We start from the raw sequence: 24,782 nt of genomic DNA, 5'->3' as shown, positions 1-24,782 counted from the left end.
ATTTGATCTCTTTGGTAATACTGAAAGCCAGTTTGGGCAGTTGTCTATATGCCCATTTTATAAATGGGGAAATGAAGACATCATAGAATTAAGTCAAAGATAAGTTACTTAGGTAAAGAAATAGAAATACAAGACGTCTTTAAGGGCAACTGCTGTTGCCATGAGGTCAGTTACAAGATTGGGTCCTGGGAGGGGGCTGACGATCTCTACTCCCTTTGCGCACCACTGTGGCTCAGTTGACTTTGCAAATGTGCTGTTTTTGTCAGCTCATTGCTCTGGGATGCCGACAGCATAGTTTATATCAATAGGCAGGAGTCACTTTTGTGTATCCTGTAGTAAGACCAATAGTCTATTCTAAATCATGATGTGAATTTTAATTTGATTTCATTTTTTCATGATAAATAGAGAATATTTAGCATGTAACCAAGTCTATTTAGTTACCAAAGATAGGTTGGAATTTGCTCCTAAGCTGTAACTCAGTTGTTTTTCTATGGTCCAGAGGATGATATTGGCCAAAATTCCTGTTGCTGAGATACTCTTCCCATGTGAAGAACACACCTTAAAATGGAAGGGATTTGTTTTTGTTTTTGATTTTTTGATTTTTAAATGCAAATAGTAGATTTTCTTTTTTTTTGGCTTATATAAAAATATCCTCATTTGATGTCGGCATTTTATTTTATGTCAACAGTTGTCACATTCTAAATTTGTTGGGTACCCATAATGGATCATTTTATTTTCTACCAGATGATGAGTTTTTCTAAAATACTTTTTTGGTATTGAGTCTTTCTGTCTAACAACAAGTCATGCTTTTCCAATGAATTAGGGCTTCTTTAATGTCCTCTCAATACCTTAAAGTTTTTTTCTTTAGATCTTTAAATGATTTTACCTTTTCCCTTCCAGTTTTCATGGTGCTGTGTTTGCTATTTGTATTGACCAATGAATAATGTTCAATAAAAGTGATGATTGTTTATATAAAGGAAACGTCATAATGTTTCATCATTAAGTGTTAAGCTAGCTTTTGGGTTGAAAAATACTTACTCATATTTTATCCAGAGATTTTCTTTTTTAAAATCAAGATTGGATGTAAAATTTTATTAGATGACTTTTTGCATCAATAGAGATCATTTGATTTTTCTCCTTAGATCTATTACTTGGATGAATTGTATTAATAGATTTTCTAATATTGAAACATCCTTATATTCTGGGGTAAACCCTACTTTTTGTTTTATGAGATTCTGTTACCAGTATTTTAACTGGATTTTTTTAAAGCATCTGTGCATATGATAGAAATTTTGGTCTTAATTACATTAATATTTTTTGCTACGCTTTCTGCTTTTGTGTAGCCATTTTAAAGTCATTTTCTGGGCCAGCTCAGTAGCTCAACAGTTAAGTTCACACATTCCACTTGGGTGGCCCAGTGTTCGCTGGTTCGGATCCCAGGTGCAGGCATGGCACCACTTGGCAAGCTATGCTGTGGCAGGCGTCCCACATATAAAGTGGAGGAAGATGGGCACGGATCTTAGCTCAGGGCCAGTCTTCCTCAACAAAAAGAGGAGGATGGGCGGCAGATGTTAGCTCAGGGCTAATCTTCCTCAAAAAAAATAAATAAATAAAATAAAGTCATTTTCTATACAAGTCTTTTCTTTGGCTAAAGCTAGGGAATTTAGAACGTTTTTATTTCTCTGCTGTTGGCTACCTTTAAAACTATAACTTAATCCCCTTATTCATTCATTTTTTAAATTGCACATACTGACGCTCTTTGAGCAGTGGCAGAATTAATATGTTTCTACTTCTTCCTCCCCATCTTGATTATAATTTTATTAGTTGTCCTTTATATCTTGAAATATACGTATTCATGTATTTTTTTTATTTCTTGGTTTATAATGTTTACATTGTATCTCTTTGGCTCTTTACCTCTCTCCTGGGTAATTAAAATAATCTTTTTATTATAGGTGGTATTTTGCTATGATTTCTGTATCGGGAGTCTTCTCGGTCACGTTCTCTGTGATATTTGCCTATGTAGCTGATGTCACTCAGGAGCATGAGCGAAGTACTGCTTATGGATGGGTAAGATAATAGAGTATGTTTTTTAGCCAGAGAAATAATTAACATTCTATTAAAAATTCACAGGAAAATGAGATTTTTAAATGTTGTAAATATTGACATACATAAAAGAAAATCTAAAGCAATTGAAATAAAAAGGGAAACTTACAAAAAGTTAAAAATAGCAAAGATATTTGCTATTTTTAAAAAAGGCAAGATAGAAATTGCTAGTAATTTATTATTGTTTTTAGAGTTGGAAGATTGGCAGGAATGCATAACAAAAGTTATAGGAGACCCCTTTTTGGATAATTGAGTATTAGGCAATCATCTCTAAGTTTTCCATGCATGGCAATGGCATTGTGGTTATGTAGGAGAAGAAGTACCCATAGAAGATGGTAGACTGAAGCCCTTTAAGTCAGACTGCCATGTCTCTGAGAGCTACTCAAGTGGTTCAAGGGGGGAAAGATGGCATGTGAGCATGTGTGTGCATGTGTTCAATATGTGAACCTTTTGGAGGATTTATTTGCCAATTCATTACAGGATTGTCAATCCAGTTTAGCTGAGGTTCTTAGGAGCATTTTGAGATATGTTAAAGAATATATAGAATATGCACACGTTCCTTACTGAAACCCCTCCAGTAAACCAAGAAAATGGTAATTCTTTCAGAGACATGGCAATCAGTAGTCATATTAAGTCAGTCAACATTCATTGAGTGATTGTTGTGGGGAAGTCATCCTTTGGGTTTGTTCACCAGAGACATCATGTTGAGCGTTAAGTGAAAGAGGGGTTTAGATAAATATGCACACTAAGCAAGTAGGCTACTTTAAGTTTTAAGAAAGACACAACATTTTGTATAGCATTTGTTGAGATCATAGATCCCAGATACTTTAATTTTCGTATTCCACATGATTAAATTGGCTCCTAGAATAGTCCCTATTATATAGTTTAATAGCAGAGATTTTCCCACTAAATTCCTATTATTTCTCACTATTGCTACATATGTATATAATAATGTGTTACTTTTTGCATGCTTTAGGAAACTAAATTGATCTCCCAGGTGCTATACCTGCTTCCATGTACTGTATAGGAAATGGAGAGAGGAAGATTAGGGTATTATAGGTGGGCAGTAGTAGAGAGAGAGTTGGGAGGAGGGAATCCTGAGCACTGAAGGGCCTAACTGAATTGGGCTGTGTTAGGAGGAGGGGGTGGGCCTGCCCCTCTGTCTGAGAGCATCTGCCCTGCTGTGCCATCTAAGTCAGTTATGAGGCTTTTGGCTCTGCATACATAGATTTGTAAATAATAATACTCATTTCTTCCTCTGTTTTGCAAGACTTAAAGATTTCATCAAGATTTCTGCCTTTGCTAATTTCAAGTTTTCTCCATGTCAGTTCACAAATGTTTAAATTATGGAAATACCAGAAAATACTCAGAGCACTTCTTCCTCAGAGCAGTGTTGCAGGGAGCGTCACATGTATGGGAAGGATGAATTTAAAAGTATACCATGGTTTGGAGTACATCTTTTATTAATGAGCATTCATCTCATAGTCAGTCTTTCTTTGTCCTTTACATCTGAAAGAGCTATTGTATCCTCTCTAAATTTGGGGGAATGGTGTTTAGTAAAAGGCAGCCATTTTTATTCAAAACTCATGTATCAAATGTATTCTTATATATTAAACCATTGTTATGTAGATAATAATTTAATTCCATTGTTCTTAATGACCAAATTTTGAGTTATTGAACAATTTTTATCTTGGAAAATGTCCAGTTGGTTAGAAGGCAGTTATGATAGGAGAATTAGAAATGTCTTTTTGATGAATAATGAAATAAATGATTGAGTGCTTTCTTTTGTACATGCCATGATCTTTAGATTCTTTATACTTGGAATGCTGTGGGATTATAAAAGCAATTTCAGCTGAAATTTAGCAGCTCTAGGTCTGACTGTACATTTTTGTTGGAAAGATTAATTTGAGAGATTGGAAATGGCTTTAAGTTCTTGCTCATTATGTGAATTTAAGGTAGTTGTTTAACTTTCTATTGCTGTTTCTTTATTTGTACATTGAGTAGTAGAGTATCTTCTCAATTTACATACAAAAAGGTGGTGAGGAGGCAGATCAGCCACTGCATGGATGCCCCTACCAAGCCCAGCAGCCCAGGCAGGCCACCAGTGAGTGCAGTGCAGACTTGCACATGCAAGAGAAAGCACCCATCCCCTCCCACCTGGTGCATCAGCTTGGCCAGTCAGTCAGAGCAGCAGATTCACACCAGGATGCCTGCACCTGTGTCGGTGACCCACCAAGCAATAGTGATAGACAAGCCCTATCAGCACAACTTCAGAAAACATAGTTCCATGGCTCTCCCCAATCCCCTGCTAAAGAGGCAGGTGGAATCTGCAACCAGATCCTACCGCTATGCAGCGGCCAAGGTTCACTTCATCAAACACCATGAAAAAATACATTAACACTCCAGATCAGAAGGAAAATTATAAGTCTCCAGAAACCAATCCTGAAGTCACAGAAATTTACGATCTAAATGACAGAGAATTCAAAATACTTATCATAAAGAAACTTGACGAGTTACAAGAAAACTCAGAAAGACAGTTCAGTGAGCTCAGGAATAAAATTAATGAGCAGAAGGAATTTTTTGCAAAAGAGATTGAACCTCTAAAAAAACCAGGGCCAGCCCTGTGGCCAACTAGTTAAGTTTGCATGCTCTGCTTCGGCGGCCCAGGATTTTGCTGGTTCAGATCCTGGCTGTGGATATGTGGATATGTCACTGTTCGTCAAGCCATGCTGAGGCGTCGTCCCACATGGCACAACTAGAAGGACCTACAACCAGAATATACAACTATCTATTGGGGGATTTTAGGGAGAAGAAAAAGGAAAAGAAAAAAGAAAAGAAGATTGGCAACAGATATTAGCTCAGGTGCCAATCTTAAAAAAAAAACCATAAATATTGGAGATGAAGAACACAATGAATGAAATAAAAAACAATCTAGAAACCTTAAAAAACAGAGCTGACATTATGCAGGACAGAATTAGCAATTTAGAGGCAGAAATGTAGAAATGCTTTAGGTGGAGGAGGAGAGAGAACTAAGACTAAAAGAAAAAATGAAGAAATTCTCCAAGAAATATCTGACTCAAGTAGCAAATGCAACATAAGGATTATGGGTATTCAAGAAGGAGAAGAGTGGAAAAAAAGAGCAGAGAGCCTGTTCAAAAAATAATAGCTGAGAACTTCCCAAACCTGGGGAAGGATCTGGACTTACAAGTACATGAAGCTAATAGAACTCCTAATTTCATCAATGTAAAAAGACCTTCTCTGAGGCATAGAGTAGTAAAACTGGCAAAAGTCAATGACAAAGAAAAAATATTAAGGGCAGCAAGCAGAAGAGAATAATCTGCAAAGGAACCCCTATCAGGCTTTCAGCAGACTTGTCAGCAAAAACCTTACAGACTAAGAGAGAGTGGAATGATACATTCAAAAATAATGAAAGACAAAGACTTTCAGCCAAGAAAACTCTATCCAAGGAAACTATCCTTCAGATATGATGGAGAAAAAAAAACTTTCCCAAATAAACAAAAGCTGAGGGAGTTCATTGCTACAAGAGCCCCCCTACAAAGATGATCAAGAATGCCCTCATACCTGAAACAGAAGGGAAAAGGTTTACAAAGTCTTGATCAAAGAGATAGACACAATCAAAAAACTGCAGCTCTCTATCAGAACAGGTTAGCAAACACTTTATAACATTAAAGATAAAGGGAAGGAAAGCATCAAAAGTAACTATAAATACTTCATTTTAATCACACACTCACAACACAAAACAATAATTTGTGAGAACAATAACTTAGATGGGGAAGAGGAAAGGGGTGGAACCTGCTTAGACTAATGGAGGTAAGAGGCTGTCAGAAAATGGACTATCTCATCTACAAGATCTTTTATACAAACCTCACAGTAACCACTAAACAAAAAATCAGAGCAGAGCCACAATTCATAAAAAAGAAGAAAATTGAGAAAACCTCCACAGAAAACCACCAAACTGAAGTGACAGAAACACAAAGGAAGAGAAACCATAGAAACCAGAGAAAACAAGAAAAAACAGAAAACAAGAGATAAAATGGCAGTATTAAGCCCTCATATATCAATAATTACTCTAAATGTAAGTGGATCAAATTCTCCAATCAAAAGACACAGAGTGGCTGGATGGATTAAAAAACAAGACCCAACAATATTCTGCCTCCAGGAAACACATCTCTGCTCTAAAGACAAACGCAGGCTCCGAGTAAAGGGATGGAAGACGATACTCCACGCTAATGGCAAGCAAAAGAAAGCAGGTGTTGCCATACTTATATCAGACAAAGCAGACTTCGAGATAAAAAAGACAATGAGAGACAAAGAGGGGCAGTATATGATGATATAAGGAACGTTCCACCAAGAAGACATAATATTTATGAATACATATGCACCTAACGCAGGAGCACCAAAGTACATAAAGCAACTATTAACAGACCTAAAGAGAGAAATTACCAGCAACACAATAATAGTAGGGGACCTCAACAACCCACTTACATCAATGGATAGATCATCCAGACAGAAAGTCAACTAGGAAATCGTGGAATTAAATGAAAAACTAGAACAGATGGACTTAATAGATATATATAAAATATTTCATCCAAAAACAGCAGAATACACATTATTGTCAAGTACACATGGAACATTCTCAAAGATTGACTATGTGTTGGGAAACAAGGCAAGCCTCAATAAATTTAAGAAGATTGAAATCATATCAAACGTCTTTTAAGACCACAATGCTATGAAATTAGAAATCAGCTGTAAGAAAAAAAACTGGGAAAGTCACAAATATGTGGACACTAAACAGTGTTCTACTGAACAATTTGGATCAATGAAGAAATCAAAGGAGAAGTTAAAAATACCTGGACACAAATGAAAATGCAACATACCAACTCTTATGGGATCCAGCAAAAGTGGTTTTCAGAGGGAAATTCATAGCAAGACAGGCCCACCTCAACAAACAAGAAAAATCTCACATACGTAATTTTAAACTACACCTAACAGAACTAGAAAAAGAAGAACAGACAAAGCCCAAAGTCAGCAGAAGGAGGGAAATAATAAAAATTAGAGCAGAAATAAATGAAATAGAGAGTAAAAAAACAGTGGAAAGGATCAGTGAAACTTAAGAGCTGGTTCTTTGAGAAGATAAAAAAAATCGACAAACTCTTAGCCAGACTCACTAAGAAAGAGAGAGAAAAGATTCAGATAAATAAAACTAGAAATGAAAGAGGAGAAATTACAATGGATAACACAGAAATACAAAGGATTATAAGAGAATACTATGAAAAACTGTATGCCTGCAAATTGGATAACCCAGAAGAAATGGATTAATTCTTAGACTCATACAACCTCCTAAAACTGAACCAAGAAGAAACCGAGAGTCTGAATAGACCAATCACAAGTAAAGAGATTGAAACATAATCAAAAACCTCCCCCAAAACCAAATTCCAGGAATAGATGGCTTCTCTGGAGAATTCTACCAAACATTTAAAGAGGATTTAATACGTCTCCTTCTCGACATATTACAAAAAAATTGAAGAAGATGGAATGCTTCCTAACTCATTCTGAGGCCAACATCACCCCGATACCAATACCAGACAAGGACAACACAAAGAAAGAAAACTATAGGCCAATATTGCTGATGAACATAGATGCAAAAATGCTCAACAAAATATTGGCAAACCAAATACAACAATACATTAAAAGGATCATACATCATGATCAAGTGGGATTTATACCAGGGACACAGGGATGGTTCAGCATCTGCAAATCAATCAGTGTGATGCACCACATTAACAAAATGAGGAATAAAAATCACATGATTATCTCAATAGATGGAGAGAAAGCATTTGACAAGATCCAACATCCATTTATGATAAAACTCTCTATAAAATGGGTATAGAAGGAAAGTACCATAACATAAAGGCCGTATATGACAAACCCATAGCTGATACCAACCCTGATATCAGTTTCCCTACATTAAACCCAGCATCTATGGGGTTAAAACCAAAACACTCATTCCCTGCTTACTCCCTGGCTTCCTAGCTCCAGAATCCACTATCCTCCATGGAGACAGACTGCCAAGGACAAGCATCTGGATTCATTATCTGCTCCCCACAAAGAGATACAGGCTGTTGGGAAAGCTGCTGACCAGCAAGGTCACAGGCTCCCTCTTCTCTGCAAGTAGTCTCAAGGCCAAAGACAGACTGGTGGGAAGGCTCCGACCAGAAAGGCCATATGCTCCCCCTACGCCACCTAAAACCCCAAATAAAAACCCTTCCTTTTAGCTTTTCGGGGAGTTTGGGATTTCAGCATTAGCTGCCCTCTGTCCTTGCCCAGCACTGTGCAATAGTAAAATTCCTATTTTTTTCCACTACACCCAGTGTCAGAGATTGGCTTGCTGCGCAGTGGGTGAGCGAACTCACTTCAGGTTCGATATCACAGCCAACATCATACTCACAGTGAAAACTGAAAGCCATCCTTCTGAGAACAGGAACAAGACAAAGGTGTCCACTCTCACCACTCTTATTCAACATAGTACTGGAGGTTTGGCCAGAGCAATTAGGCAAGAAAAAGAAAGAAATGGTGTCCAAATTGTAAAGGAAGAAGTGAAACTCTCCCTGTTTGCAGATGACATGATTTTACATGTAGAAAACCCTAAAGAATCCATCAGAAAACTATTAGAAATGATCAACAATTACAGCAACGTTGCAGGGTACAAAATCAACTTACAAAAATTTGTTGCATTTCTATACTCTACTAAGGAACTAGCAGAAAGAGAACTCAGGAATACAGTCCCATTTACAATTGTAACAAAAGAATAAAACGATCTAGGAAGAAATTTAACCAAGGAGGTGAAAGATCTATACACTGAAAACTGTAAGACATTATTGAAAGAAATCCAAGATGACATAAAAAAATGGAAAGGGGCTGGCCCTGTGGCTGAGTGGTTAAGTTCACGTGCTCCACTGCGGTGGCCCAGGGTTTCGCCAGTTCGAATTCTGGATGCAGACATGGCACGGCTCGTCAGGCCATGCTGAAGCGGCATCCCACATGCCACAACTGGAAGGACCCACAACTGAAAATACACAAGTATGTACCTGGGGGCTTTGGGGAGAAAAAGGAAAAATAAAATCTTTAAAAAGAAAAAAAGGAAAGAGATCCCATGCACATGGATTGGAAGAATAAATACAGTTAAAATGTCCATACTACCTAAAGCAATCTACAGATTCAATGCAATCCCAATCAGAATCCCAATGACATTCTTTACAGAAATAGAACAAAGAATCCTAAAATTTATATGAACAACAAAAGACCTCAAATAGTCAAAGCAATCTGAGAAAAAAGAACAAAACTGGAGGCATCACAATCCCTGACTTCAAAATATACCACAAAGCTGTAGTAATCAAAACAGCATGGTACTGGCACAAAAATAGATACACAGATCAATGGAACAGAATTGAAAACCCAGAAATAAAACCACACATCTATGGACAGTTAATCGTCAACAAAGGAGCCAAGAACATACAATGGAGAAAAGAAAGTCTCCTCAATAAATGGTGTTGGGAAAGCTGGACGGCCACATGCAGAAGAATGAAAGTAGACCATTATCTTTTGCCATACACAAAAATTAACTCAAAATGGATTAAAGACTTGACTGTAAGACCTGAAACCATAAAACTCCTAGAAGAAAATATAAGCAGTACACTCTTTGACATCAGTCTTAGAGGCATCTTTTCGAATACCATGTCCGCTCAGGCAAGGGCAACAAAAGAGAAAATTAACACATGGGACTACATCACACTAAAGAGTTTCTGCAAGGCAAAGGAAACCAGGAACAAAATGAAAAGACAACCCACCAACTGGGAGAAAATATTTTCAAGTCATATATCCAACAAGGGGTTAATCTCCAGAATATATAAAGAACTCACACAACTGAACAGCAAAAAACTTGATCAAAAAATGGGCAGAGGATATGAACAGACATTTTTCCAAAGAAGATATACAGATGACCAACAGTTACATGTAAAGATGTTCAACATCGCTAGTCATTAGGCAAATGCAAATCAAAACTACAATGAGATATCACCTTACACTGGTCAGAATGGCTATAATTACCAAGACAAAAAATAATAAATGTTGGAGGGGATGTGGAGAAAAGGGAACCCTCATACATTGCTGGTGGGAATGCAAACTCGTGCAGCCACTGTGGAAAACAGTATGGAGATTTCTCAAAAGATTAAAAATAGAAATGCCATATGATCCAGCTTTCCCACTACTGGGTATTTATCCAAAGAACTTGAAATCAACAATACGAAGAGACCTATTCACCTCTGTGTTCACTGCAGCATTATTCACAATAGCCAAGATGTGGAAGCAACCCAAGCGCCCATCATGTGATCATTGGATAAAGAAGATGTGTATATATATGTATATATATACAATGGAATACTACTCAGCCATAAAAAAAGACAAAATCATCCCATTTGCAACAACATGGTTGGACCTTTAGGGTATTATGGTAAGTGAAATAAGCCAGAAAGAGAAAGACAACCACTATGATTTCACTCATCTGTAGAAGATAAACTCATGCACAGAGAGAACAGATTAGTGGTTACAGAGGGGAAGGGCTTGGGGGTGGGTAAAAGGGTTAAAGGGGCACATAAAGGGGATAAAAATTAGACTATTGGTGGTAAGCACAATGCAGTCTATACAGAAGCTGATAAATAATAATGTATACCTGAAATTTCACAATGTTATAAACCATTATGATCTCAATAAAATAATTTTTTTTAAATATGATGAAGATTAAGATAATGGAAAACTCTTTTATGAATGAATGACTCATTTTGTGCAGATACGAGATCGTCACTGTTAGCACCAGAGGACCCTGCATCAGTGCTCCCCTAGCGCCTAGGAGCCCTGGATTCAGCTTGGAAGTGTGATCAGTTGGCTCTGTGGTCTCTAGTATTAGATGGAGGTTGGGGGTGACAGCATGACAGAAATCCACAGCCCAGGGAACTTAAAAAGTGTTGACATCTCTCAACAAATCTTTTGGATTTATTGTTATAGCTTTTTCTCTTTCTAAGAATATCAGGGATTTTTTTTTTCCCCTTCTCAGAGCTAATGAAATGATTACCAAATAATAAAATGGTGAAACAGTACATGTTTTTGGAAGATGAAATCAAGTGTAGTCCCTCATTGGTTTGTAGATTTTGTCATCAGCCCTGCAGAAATTTTTTTCTTACCTTTCTCCTCACATCCCCATTCCTCAATTAAAGAAAACTAAAGTGCATGTGTTTTATTTATGGGGACACACAATTTTTATTTCTAATAAGATCATCATTTTTCACTCTTACAGCTTTCCAGGATATCTCCAATTGGCTAATAGTTTGTGAACAAATTCTTAAAACACAATTATTTTAATTCTTTCATTCTTAAAATTTATGTGCAACACATTCCTTTTGTCTTGTTTAAAGCCAGGGAAAGATGGCTGTAGGTATGCACCTGTAGGACCCTGGGTGAGAACGTGAACATAGGTGTGCCCCTGCAACAGGTGGGACTAAGTGAGAGTGTGCTTTTGTAGGTGTGCACCTGCAGTAGATGGGACCCTTGGTGAGAATGTGCTTTTCCACAGGTCTCAGCCACCTTTGCAGCCAGTCTGGTCAGCAGCCCGGCCATTGGAGCATACCTCTCAGCCAGTTATGGAGACAACCTCGTTGTGCTAGTGGCCACAGTGGTCGCTCTTCTGGACATCTGCTTTATCTTATTGGCTGTTCCAGAGTCTTTGCCGGAGAAAATGAGACCGCTCTCTTGGGGAGCTCAGATTTCTTGGAAACAAGCAGACCCTTTTGCGGTAAATAAAAACAAAACACTTACTTTCCTAAATATCTTTCTAAGCCGTGCAAACAAAAGAACACTTCAAGCATCCCAGCAGTTGTTGATCCGTTTCTTTCTCCAGTAAAAATAGAAAAAATTTAATTGCAAGTGAGAGACTGAGGTAGTCTATGTACCAAGAAATATACAGAATTGATACTTCTTAAGTCAAGCATGTGGTTATCATAAGGGAAAAGAGAAACATGTCCAGTTAATCCCTGATAAAGGGTTTGAGAAGGAAGTTGGGTTGTTTTTGTTTTCTTTTTGCATGGTTGTTTTCATCCTTTTTCTTTGACAAAATAAATGAAAGTGGCTGTTTGAAGTGACTGTTTTCATTTACTTAAATTCAGAAAGGATAAATGCATTTGGTCTGACTAAAGTAGTTATTTTCTAAATTCTTAGTGTACATCCACTTTGACCAGAGGCTTTGAACTTATATTTTTACAGATTGCATGGATTGTTTTCTATAATTTATTTTTTTGCATGAGGAGGATCCCATTAACAACTAGAAAAAGTACTGAGAAGAAGAATCTTCTCTCCCCTTCTCCCACCTTATCTGGTTTGCACTTGTTCCTAAGAAAATTTGTACGGGGAAAAAATAATCAGAGATTTGATTTTTGCTTTTTCCCCCCAAGTCTACCTTTTAGGAAAAATACATATAATAGGAAAACTAACTTAGAAATTCTTTTCTAAAAAGCCCCCCCAGGGCACGACCTGGGGGCCCTGCCCATTCTGTTGGTGCATGATGTCAGACATCTAGAAGGAGGTGCTTGGAGAAGGAAACCAGGTGTGAACCCAGCAGTGGGTCAGACAGGGAAACTCCTCTGTGATGGGAACGACTGTGGCTTCCTTTTCAGGGCTGTTGTGAGGGTTACAGTGATTATATGTAAATTAACTAGTCTACAAGGTGTGGACTAATGTAGCAAGGTCTCAATAGACAGCTGCTTTTGCTGTTAGTTAAAATAAGGTTACAGTTATGGTGACTAGAATGCTCTGCAGCACTCTCTACTCCTTAGAAATGATGCACTTTTTGGTCTCCTCAATGATCCTGTATAGAAAGGAATGTAAGAAAGAATTTTGGACAAAATTGTAACATTTAAAAAGTTACTAGTCAGAGAATCTTGTTACTGACCCCATGGCTGGGACCTACTTATTTGTCTACCAGTTTTACAGCCAAGTTGAATATTAACGTTGTAAAGAATAGAGTGAATTTGCGTGTAATGAAAACCCCATACTGTTTATGGCTTTAAAGGAGTTATATTATGAATGAAAGAGAAAGATGAGATATTCTTAAAAGGTATCTGGAGCAGTGTTTTTCAGGATCTGTTCATAGACTGTTTCAGGATGTGAACCAGTATTATTAACAGAGATGAGCAAGTGTTTTTTTAAAAAAAAAAAAAAAAAGCCTGTAATATTTGAAATACATACCTCTGAAATTAGAACTTCCATAGACAGATGAAAATAGATTTAATATTAAGGTTCACGTCCTTTTATCCATTCAATTTTTGTTATCCACCTTAATACATCAAAACAGTGAAGCCAATGTCCCAGAATAGCAGTGACATTAGTGTGTATTTGCTTTTTATGTGTTTCTCATTCTGCTTATTCCTAGTCACTGAAGAAAGTTGGGAAAGATTCTACCGTCTTACTAATCTGCATCACTGTGTTTCTTTCATATCTTCCTGAAGCTGGACAGTATTCAAGTTTTTTTCTCTATCTCAGGCAGGTGAGTAGTAGATGCCTAGTAGCTTTTGAACAAGAGGAAAATCAAAGGTTGGGAGAAAACAGTGTAGAGAAAAAAGGTGTATTTTTGCTTCTGGTTGCAAATGTAGGTGCTGACATACAGTTAGTAGTCAGGAAACCTTTAATTCAGTGATGCTTTAAAATTTAGTAAGATGTTTACTGTGGAAAAAATATACAGAATGAGAATTAGCAGAAACAGGATTTATCATAATATTTTAAATCTTTAATAATATCCATTAAATTTCACAGAGAGGTAAAGTTTATTTCAGAAATGCCCTGCCCTGAGTCTGAACACAGCCAGCCTGCTAAGCCATCTTTGGTAGGCCAGAGCTCAAGACCACTGTAAACTCTAAGGTGGCTCGCAAACAATAATCAAGATAATCTTTTCTCTCCTCTGATTTTTTCTCTCTTTAAAAATTTACGCTTTACTTTGTCCCCCAAAAGGCAATTGACTTAAGGCAATTAAAAGAAAGTTCCTTTTTCCGACTGTTGTTTCAGGTCTCTGGATTGCTGAGACTTGAGTTGCCTTCCATTGCAATCCTGCCTTGGTCTTTTACTGATTTCACTGGAAGTCCTTCTCCTAATGGTTTACTCCACTTTGGAAGGGCAAGCCTCCTCCCAAGATAAATTTCTGTATTTCTGGAGATATTTTTAAATAAACTTGTTAAACTTGCCATCCTTAGAGTTGTCCTAAAAATATAAGACTGTAATATTTTATATGGTGGCATAGAAGTAAAACATTTTTTCAAGCAGCTCTATGTTGGTTTGGCTCATTTTGGGTGGGTGGATGCTGGAGATTTAAAGGGAAGCGTGGTGAGGTAGTGTGTTTAATGTAGAAAATTATATATGCATTTATAATTAAATATGCATTTAATGTAGAAAATAATATAGGAAAAATGAGAAAACTCAAGGAAGAAAGTGAAAAATCTTATCCCTTTGCATGGATGATAAACAACTGAATATTTTCCTTTTTTACCCTTTTTTCTATACGTATACTCATGCCACCACCACCAATTATGAAAAATCAGAAGCATTCTGTTATTTTCTATTTGTGCTCGCTTTTAAGAGAGGTTAACACACACATTTTAGTTAAAATTGCATTTGATATTTGTAAATTATATATATGGTGAGGAACTTGTGTCCAGTATATATAGAGAGAACTCTTATAATTCAACAGCAAGAAGACAACCCAAGTGAAAAAATAGGCAGAGGATTTTGAATAGATAATTTCTCCAAGGAAGATATACAATGGCCAATAAGCACATGAAAAGATGCTTAGCATCATTAGCCATCAAGGAAATGCAACTCAAAACAATGAGAGACCACTTCCCACCTGCTCAGGTGCCTGTAATCAAAAAGACAAGGATATAGAGAAATGGGAGTCCCTCATACGTCCCTGCGGGAATGTAAAATGGTGTAGCCACTGTGGAAAAGAGTCTGGCAGTTCTTCAAGGTGTTCAGCATAGTGTTCCCAGCAGATCTATTCTTAGGTATATAGCCAAGAAAAATGAAAACATGTCTACACAGAAACTTTTACCCAAATTATTATTTATTATAGCCAAAAAGTAGAGACTGCCCAGATTTCTATCAACTGATGAAATGGATCAATAAATGTGGTATAGCCATACAGTGGAATGTTATTATTTAGCAATAAAAAGCAGTGAAGCACTGATGCATCCTACAACATGGGTGAACTTTGGAAACATTATGCTAAGTGAAAGAAGTTAGGATCATATATTGTATGATTCCCTTTATATGAAATGCTTGGAATAAACAAATCCATAGAGAGGGGAAGTAGATGACTGGCTGAACAGAGGGGTAGGTGGGGGAATGGGACTCCTAATAAGGTCCATGTTTCTTTGAGGAGTGATGAGATCTTCTAAAATGGATTGTGGTGGTGGTTACCCAACACTTTGAATATACTAACCATTGGATTGTACACTTAAAATGATGAATTGTATGATATTTAAATTCTATCTCAATAAAACTATTTAAAATACGTACATACATAGATATATATGTGTGTGTATATATTTATAAATATAGGCTGAGAAATAATTCCTAAAGCTACATTTTCAGGTTCTAATTTTTTTTTAAAAATTGCATTTGATTAGAAAGTAATAGAACATTGTTAATGTCAGCAGCACTCATTTGGGAACCAGAGGTTAAGCTCTAGTTCTTTTATTAGCTAGTTGTGTGACTTGAAGCAAGACAGTCATTTATGAAATGAGAAGAATGCATACAGTAATTTTTAAGTCCTTTTTCTGAATTTTATAGAAGTTCAATAGAGGTCAAAATAATTTAACTTTTTAAAAACTTGATATTTAAAACTTAAAAGTTTTAGGCATTTCAGAGCTGCTGTTAAGGTTAAAAGGCTTAGAAATCATTGCCAGCTAACTTGGGCTGATCATTAGAGTCACCATGGAAGCTTTTTAAAACATACCTGTGCCTGGGTCCAGAGAGTCTGCTTTAATTGGTCTCAACTGGATTCTAGCATCTCATTGCTCCCCTCTTCTCTCTCCCCTTTCCCCACCTTCTCCGTTGTCCACATGATTTTAATGTGCAGCCAAAGTTGAGAGCTACTGACTTTGCTAGTAAGCAAATTCTGTATTGGCAGTCTCAAAAGTCAAATCATTTTCTTCATGTTCTCTCTAATACTTGATAATGTTATATTTGTGTATTGATGAGTTGGGGATGCAGAGGGATAGGAAATAATAGGTAGACCTATAATAGAAAATATTACCTTAAAAGTTAAATTAAGTTGTACCTGCTTGTAATGATTTCTTATATCATGTTTAGATATAAATTACTGGTTAAATGGGTTCAGCTTTCAGCACTGCCTTAATTTGCTGTTGTCAAGGTTTTATGAACTCAGCTATTTTATCCTATGGCTTTAATAGAACATAACACATATTATATTTATAATATCTGTATTACGAAAGAGTTTTCTTTCCATTTCCACAGGTCATAGGTTTTGGATCTGTTAAAATTGCAGCATTCATAGCTATGGTAGGAATTCTGTCTATTGTGGCTCAGGTGAGTGTCGTTTTACCCATTCCCTGTTTTTTTAACACTTGTTCTGAAATAACTGTAGATTCACTGGAAGCTGCAAAGAATGTTCATGGAGGTTCCCAGCACCCCCACCTCAGCCCCCCTCCTCCCCTGCCATGGTAACATCTCAAACAATATCAGACCCAGTAAACTAACTTGCATATGGTCCATAGAACCATTCCATTTTAAATAGAATGTTGAGGTTGTGATTTAGGAGGACTTTAGTACAACCTTTCAGTACTTTTTAGAATACTTGTTGTTACCTCTACTGGGTCAATCAGCAAATAAAAATTTGCTTTTACAGCTACCAACCACAATCTGACTCTAGATAGTACAAAATTAACTTAACCTGGAGAATATTTCCATATTATTTTAATGTTGAAAAGTAAGTAGAAGTGAAAAGCAGAAATGAAAATCAGTAACTGTTTCAACCCCTGCTATCGCCAGGACTGAAGAAATGTGGAAAATCAGTGCATTAGAATATATGTGTTAAGTAAAGAGCATTAAACATTTCCCCATCTGTTACAGTTGTATGTCGCTTAATGATGAGAATACAGTCTGAGAAATGCATTGTTAGGCAATTTTGTCATGCCAACATCATAGAATGTACTTAAACAAACCTAGATGGTATAGCCTACTACAGCATACCTAGGCTTTGTGGTACTGATCTTATGAACAACCATCATATATGCGCTTCATTGACCGAAATGTCCTTCTGCAGTGCATGACTATATAAATATAGGATGACAAAAAGTAGGGCATATGTTCTTTAATTTACTGATGTGCTTAGGTGCATTCACCATATCATATGGGACTGCCTAGAGGCTATTTCTCTGAAACAGCTACATGCTGCTCTAAAGCATGGTAGCCCAAGTGGAGTACTCTTCTGTGATAACTCTCAAGAAATGAGACGGCTGTGAAACTGTTTACCCAAAAATTAGAATTGACAAGATCATAGTAACGCGTCAAGGCAAAGGCCTTTTATTTTTTGTTGAACTGTATCAGCAAATGTAAACTATGTTAAACTTTCAAGTTGCTCATGATTTTGGTTTGTTTTTTATATTAACTCTGGTTAGTCAATTAGCACAAACTCATCTTTTATCCTGTGCCTTTTCAGACTATCTCAGCTAGTTTTTTAGCTGAGTATATGTTTGTTAAAATCAAATTTATGTCAATCCAACTTTGTGAAACTGTTAACCTCCAGCAAAATCCCACATATTCTGTAAATGTTCAGCAGGGGTTTGCTGTTCACTGGTGGGTAAGTGATTGGTGTTTCTCCAAAGAGACTGAGGCGTGTCCCTCTCAATCATGGTAACTGGTGAATGATCTTTTGGGAAGTGCTAGCAAAGCATCAGACAAACAATCTTCTGGAGACGAGGCTGAAGGCCCCGAGCTCCAGGTCAGTCTGGAGCCCCTGAAGCTCTACCCTTTAGAACTGCATCAGTTCTGCATGACTTCAAAGTCTGAGGTCAGGCATGTGCCCTTAGAGGTCCCTGGTCATCATTAGTGGGCTTCCCTCAGAGAGCTTGCCTTAAATCTGTGTGTTCACATGGTTTCTCAGGATTGTCTCCTTTGCTTTACAGACAGGCTTTCTTACCATCTTAATGAGATCATTAGGGAATAAGAATACCGTCCTCCTTGGCTTAGGCTTCCAGATGTTCCAGTTAGCCTGGTACGGTTTTGGATCTCAGGCCTGGTAAGCCTCTCCCCTGGATTCTCGTGAACTAACTGACAGATGCATCTTTTAGAGGAGCTCAAGTTCGTTGAGTGTGATGTGAAGCAAGCAAGGGTTATTTTACTGGTTTGGTGTATTCTGCATTTCAAAAACTGTTTAGACTTAATTTGAGGAAGGGTGGAGCTCGGTGATTTAGTATTATTAGTGAAGATTGCCTTCATCTCAGCAGGCTTTCAGTGAGTTGTTACCTAATTGAATGTGCCTCCTCCTCCAACCCCCCCAAAATTTTATGTCTACTTTTTAAACACATTTGTCAGTTTTTAGGGACATATCACATGTAGTCAAAAACCAAACAGAAAGACGAGGAAAAATGACTGATTATGGCAGAGTTCACTGCCATAATTAGCTCAGTGACTGTAGATAGTGACATAATCTTTATAACATAAAACGTTTGTTAGATGAACACTAAAATCTCTTCCAAAATCATGTGTATTGTGAGGCAGTTATTACTGAGAGCATATTAGATTCCCATAAACAGGAAGGAAGCTCAAAATAAGCCCTATAGAATACAAATAAGTAAAAAGAATCTCAAGTGCTGTTTTGTTATGTGGCAAGTTTCCTTATGTGCCTGGTTACCAAATACCAGAGTTCATATCTCCATTTTAAATATTAGCATTGTTCCTCATTTTGCGTACACAGATGGTTGACATAATTTAGAGAAACTAGAAATGCTTTAGCAGCTTAGTGGTCAGTAGTTAATTATTCTTGTTCTTTAAGATTTTAGTCCTAAGTGCTGAACTTTGGTTCAGTAGCTGATTCAGTCAAACTCATGCCACGTTAAAAAGATTTTGTTGAGCTGAAGGGTTTTTCTTTTTCAGTAAGGGCATATGTGCATGTCAGCCATCCCCAAGGAAGTCTGGCCAAGCAAGTTTTAAGCCCAGTTGGGGTCTCACTTTCCTCTTAATACTGACATACACTTAAACCCCTTTCGTTGAGAAAAGGACAAAGGTCTAAAGGAAGCAGCCTTGAAAGTCTACAGGATGTCATCCTGAACTTCAGTCTCTGTTTTTTGCATTGGTGGCACATGACACTTTGTTGAGGGGTATCAAACTAAGCAGCAGGAGGGCAGTGTGAAGGTGAGCCTTTGAGAAATAGAAACACAAAAGTGGAAAATCGGTGGGAAAAAGGTATTTATAGACAAGAAACGGTTTTGAACTTCACTGAGCTTATATGGAAAAAGCAGATTTTGAAAGATTTTTTAAATTTTTATTTTATTCAAAATAAAATAAAGAAACTTTCCCAGCCTGTGAAGTGATCAGTATTAACAATGTAACGTATAACCTTCTGGGTTAAAAAAAAAATCCATTTTTAAAGAGGGAAAAATAAACACAACTTACACGAGAAAACAGAAAGCATTTTGTGCGTTTGCCACTGATTGTACTCTGAACAGCAGGCTCCTTGGAGCTGGCCTACTGCCTGACCGCAGCCTGTCCTGTCATTGCAGGATGATGTGGGCAGCAGGGACCGTGGCTGCCATGTCCAGCATCACGTTTCCAGCAGTCAGTGCCCTTGTCTCTCGGAATGCAGAGTCAGATCAGCAAGGTGAGGTCACTGTCCCCTCACTGTTTTCTTCCTTCAGCTGAGATGTACCTGTCAGAAGTATGAGCAGCTCTGAGCCTCTCTCCACGTCAGCAGAGCAGGAGGTGACAACCATGTGGTCCCTTCTCAACAATCGTACCTATTTACTTTGGCAAATAAGAAAATTCTGTTTTCCTCTCTGCTTTGATCTTATACTCCTATTGTTAAAATCCAGACTCAACAGTTCAGAGTACTAAGAATCAGCACTAGAGCTATCCATTTTCTCTTTTCAGTTTTGACTCCTCTTTTGTGTGTTACCATCAGAATTAACTAGACTTTGATCATATTTTAACAGATGTCTGTTAAATAATGATAGACTAGTTAGTCAAGCAGTGAATTCTTTATTTAATCACTAAAATTTCTTTAATTTGGAATCACTTAAAGTCCATTAGCTTAATTTAGGAAATGATTCTTTGAGAGGATAAAGAACAAATAAATCTATGTAGTTGTTGATAATAAGATTCAGAGTGAGAGACAAAATTAAGACAACTATGTGGAGAGTAGCATTCTACCACTTCGTCCTTCTGGTGCCTCTGGCTTCCCTGTCAGGCAGTTCTCACCTCCAGAATTGATCCTTTTCCTTCTCCGTCTCTTAAGATGACTTAAGACTTACAGTCAGGAAGGAGTGAATTTTAGAAGGAAAATGTTTTAAACATCTTAGAGCCCTTTAAAAAGTTCCAATAAAAAATTAGATTGGAAAAGAGAGTTTATTCATTCTATCTGTTTTCCCATATCAGAAATTAGCCATCTTATTCATATCCATTTTTAAATAGTGTCACTTGAGGACCACAGATTCTGTGTGTCACCCTGGCTATGGTAACTTCGCTAGCTGTGCGTCCTTGGGAGGTGTTGTTTGGGGTGAAGGCGTGAGCCATCTGTGGAGATGGGCACTGCCTTGGTGTCTGACAGACACTGTCCTGTCTTTCAGGACATGAATTTTCTTTGGCTCTTTTTATGCTTTTATATATTAATACAGATGTTTTCTAAATGTCAGCAGACAAAATTAATAGAATACATTGTGTTAGATTGAATTATATTTGACCATTTTTGACTTAAAAAAACATCCATTTCATATGGTTCAAGCTAATTTTTTACCTGCTGTCTTAGAAACCAGAGATGTCTAGAAATTGACTCTTCTAAGGTTTTCAGTGCAGGTCTGTAGAGAGATACACATGCAACGCAGAGGTCACCATGAGGGATGGAGTCTGCCCAGAGGTGCCAGGAGCACACAGCATCAGGACTACTGTGGACTCATCTGCGGGCAGGGCTGCAATTGCAGAGGCAAAGAGCAGATTTTTATTGTAAAAGCACCATTAAATGAGGAGGAAAATCTCAATCCACAGAAAAGTGGAAATTGCCTGTAAATGGAGAATATTAAAGTTTTTTTCATTTTATTATTCCCTGTTTATAGGAAGATTTAGCTATTATGGGAGAAATTCATCCCCAAAGGGATTTCAGAAACATCACTGTCATTTCATCTCCTTGTAGATCTTAGGGCAGAGAGTGAGGACAGCATTAAAAGGACATAATGAAAGCAAGAAAACATTTGTGCAATGAATGAAGATATGATGGGTGAGGTCCCTGATCTACTTTCCTCAGCACAGACTACTCGTTGCAGCTGAATCAGTACATACATCATAGTTTGTAAGAAAGTACCGTTAAGTCCCCAATCTCGAGAGGCTTTTCTGAGAAGACTGGCTCCCTTCTCTTTGTTCTGATTTAGGCGTTGCCCAGGGGATCATAACTGGAATAAGAGGACTGTGTAATGGCCTGGGGCCAGCACTGTATGGCTTCATATTCTACATGTTCCATGTGGAACTGACTGAGTTGGAACCGGAATTGAACTCTAACAATGCTGCCCTACAGGTAATTTGGTGATAAGTCTAGTTTTACAACAATTGTGTCTGATTATAGCAAAATCTTCTGACCTTAAACTTGGAAAGTGTTATTTGTATAATATTAATATTGTATGTGACAGTAGTAAGTGCTGTGTTCAGTGCTTCTTGGGACTGGAGAGGGATTGTTTCAGTGATTTAATACCTTGTGGAAAGGATTTGTCTTATCTTTGTTCAGATTCTATTTTCACCTACACAATTACTCTGATCAGAATGCTGTCCCTTGGAGAAGCCCAGGGCAAATAAAATATGAAATGACCTAACATTCCAGCTAGAAATTGAGCTAGAGTGCTTTTTCTACTATTTCTTTGATATTTCTTCCCTCCTTCTAAGTGGTATTTAGTGTAGATTTCTTTACAAAACTGAAATTAATGTTTGTGTATGGAGTGCATGATCTCAGGTCACAGGATGGGATTAGAGATAAACTCGTGTCGCTTACAGGGTTAGTTAAGCTGTTGAGAAGAGGTGCAAAAAGCAGTGATTAGCTGCCCTCTGTCATATTCCAAACACAGGCTCTATTGGAATTTGCCTTGACACTTAATGAAGTGTTTGCTTATGACAAAATGGTTCTTTTTTTTTCCTGGCATGGTTTTTTGGGTCATCCATGACTAATTTTGGGTTGAAAAGACTAACCAAATTCTTGATCTCCGTTTGTTTCCCACACCCATCAGGAAGCTGTCATCCCAGGCCCGCCGTTTTTATTTGGGGCATGTATAGTTTTTATGTCTTTTCTAGTTGCCTTATTCATCCCTGAATACAGCAAAGGCAGTGGAATTCAAAAGCATAGCAACAACATCAGCGGCACCCTGACCAACACCCCAGAACAGGGGAGTGATGAGGACATTGAGCCACTGCTGCAAGACAGCAGCATCTGGGAGCTCTCTTCCTTCGAGGAGCCTGGGAATCAGTGCACTGAGCTATAAACTCAGCAGAAAGGAGGATTCTGCAGATGCTGTCTCTGAGAGCCGGGGGGAGCCACACCACATGGAGACATCATGGTGCTGGATGGGAGATGCTAGTGGCACCCTTCAGGGCCAAGTTTGAGAAGTGACACCCTCCATCCCTCTGCCTTCCTTCTCTTCCTCCTATTCCTTTTCTTCCATTCTTTTTCTTCCTGTTTGTACATTAGAACCAGTTAAGATTTGAAATATTTTCCTGCAAATAATAGCAACTCTCAAAGTTATCTGGAATTCAAACTTTGAAACTCAAATAGAAAAAGTCGTAACTCTGGTAGAAAGGATGGCTTTCCTTTAATAACTGGAGTAAGAGTGACAGCAGTCTTTCCATGTCCTTTTCAGTATGAGGTGCAGGACTGTAGTGGGACTGCCATCTCTGGCAAGATTTGTCGTAGAGAATCCTTTTTTATTTTCTTCCTTTCTGTGTCTGGACTGCCCGCTTAGCCTGCAGGTGTCTATGAGTGGCTGCTCCAAGAGTCACTCAGTATCAGGGATCTATTGCCTCTGTTCAAAGGTCAAACAAAATCCTAATCTTACTCTCCTTTTCTCCTCTCAACTTCCTATTCTTGGCTAGAGTAAAATTCAGCATATACACCTCTGGAAATTAATAATATTGATCAGTGAAATCCTTTACCAGATGAAGGAAAATATTCTTATAAATTTAAATCATGAAGAACTAGCAACTCAGATTCCTGGACCTAGTGTCTTGGTCAGATTCAAGGTGATTTTACAGAGGAAAAACACACATCGAGCATTCTGGTGGCAACATAGAAATTGAAGGGTGCTTCTAAGAAAGTTTTCAACAATGTAAACATTCCTAAGTGAGGATAAGAGTTGTAACTGGATACCAGTGGAGTTTATATCCAAGTCAGACTTATGTAATGTGTTATTACTATTTGCTCATCTCCACCTCTACCATGTCCTACTTCTCAAGCTTTCTCATTCATCACACTCCTGCCTTAACTGCTATGTAATATGCATTTGTTTTCAATCGGTCTTTGTTTCCGTCTGTTTATCTGACTTTTGAATCTCATGGAAATATGCACATCAAATTCCTTTTTAAAATATGATGGTTTAGGAAGCCCAGATCCACAGTAAGTGTCTTGCTAATTTTTTGAGATGTTTTATGGACAAAGAAAACTTTACAGATTTATATGTATTTTGCTGCACCAGTAAATGGACCATTAACTAGGGCCCATCTTTAACAGAGCACTCCTTTGAAAGTTTTATAGGTATGAAATATATGTAGATATTTGTAAGGAATTAAAATTTTTTTTTGATGGGGTGCTGTGTAAATCTTGTATTTATAAATGTAATGAAGATGTTGACAGAAAAAAATATATACAACTTTTATAAAGGATTGTGTACTGACTGAATACATTTAAAAGAAAATATATTTTGAAACCTGTTCTGCTATGAACAGAGATAACATATCTTTTTACTATGCTGTTGGTTTTTAAGTTAAGCTTCCTAATGCATAATAAATTTGCAATGGATACTTTTATGTCTTTTGTATTTCTTTAAAGCAAATAGTATCATTGATCTTTGGGTTCTCTTTTGGGCAGTTTCCAACTAAAATAAGTTCTTAATCCTTAAGCTAATGCAAAAGATTTGTATGTTTTCAAAGAAGTTTGACTTTTAACAAACTTCTTTCCAAATCTCCCTTCAAACACAGACCATAACTATTTTTTATTTTCTAAAAAAGCAACAGAACTCACAACTAGAATATAGAACTATGTGCTGGGGGTGCTTTGGGGAGAAGAAGAAGAAGGAAAAAAAAAAGATCGGCAACAGATGTTAGCTTGGGTGCCAATCTTTAAGAAAAAAAGAAAACAA

At 37.4% G+C, this 24,782-nt stretch overlaps 1 protein-coding gene across 1 annotated transcript in view; it reads left to right on the top strand.

The window, feature by feature from the left end:
• Positions 1-24,450, top strand: part of MFSD14B (major facilitator superfamily domain containing 14B) — an 88,651-nt gene extending 64,201 nt beyond the window's left edge. Inside the window, exons 5-12 of the mRNA XM_023627642.2 lie at positions 1,953-2,067; positions 11,750-11,968; positions 13,601-13,714; positions 16,696-16,767; positions 18,366-18,478; positions 19,962-20,059; positions 21,819-21,961; positions 22,662-24,450. Of these exons, the coding sequence (XP_023483410.1) occupies positions 1,953-2,067; positions 11,750-11,968; positions 13,601-13,714; positions 16,696-16,767; positions 18,366-18,478; positions 19,962-20,059; positions 21,819-21,961; positions 22,662-22,913 (1,126 nt within the window). The 3' untranslated portion in view covers positions 22,914-24,450. The remainder of the gene's footprint in view (positions 1-1,952; positions 2,068-11,749; positions 11,969-13,600; positions 13,715-16,695; positions 16,768-18,365; positions 18,479-19,961; positions 20,060-21,818; positions 21,962-22,661) is intronic.
• Positions 24,451-24,782: the final 332 nt, after the last annotated feature.

The sequence above is a fragment of the Equus caballus genome, chromosome 23 (genome assembly GCF_041296265.1).
Source record: "Equus caballus isolate H_3958 breed thoroughbred chromosome 23, TB-T2T, whole genome shotgun sequence".
NCBI lineage: Eukaryota > Metazoa > Chordata > Mammalia > Perissodactyla > Equidae > Equus > Equus caballus.
The sequence above is the reverse complement of the archived record's forward strand: the minus strand, read 5'-3'. Positions and strand labels throughout refer to the sequence as shown.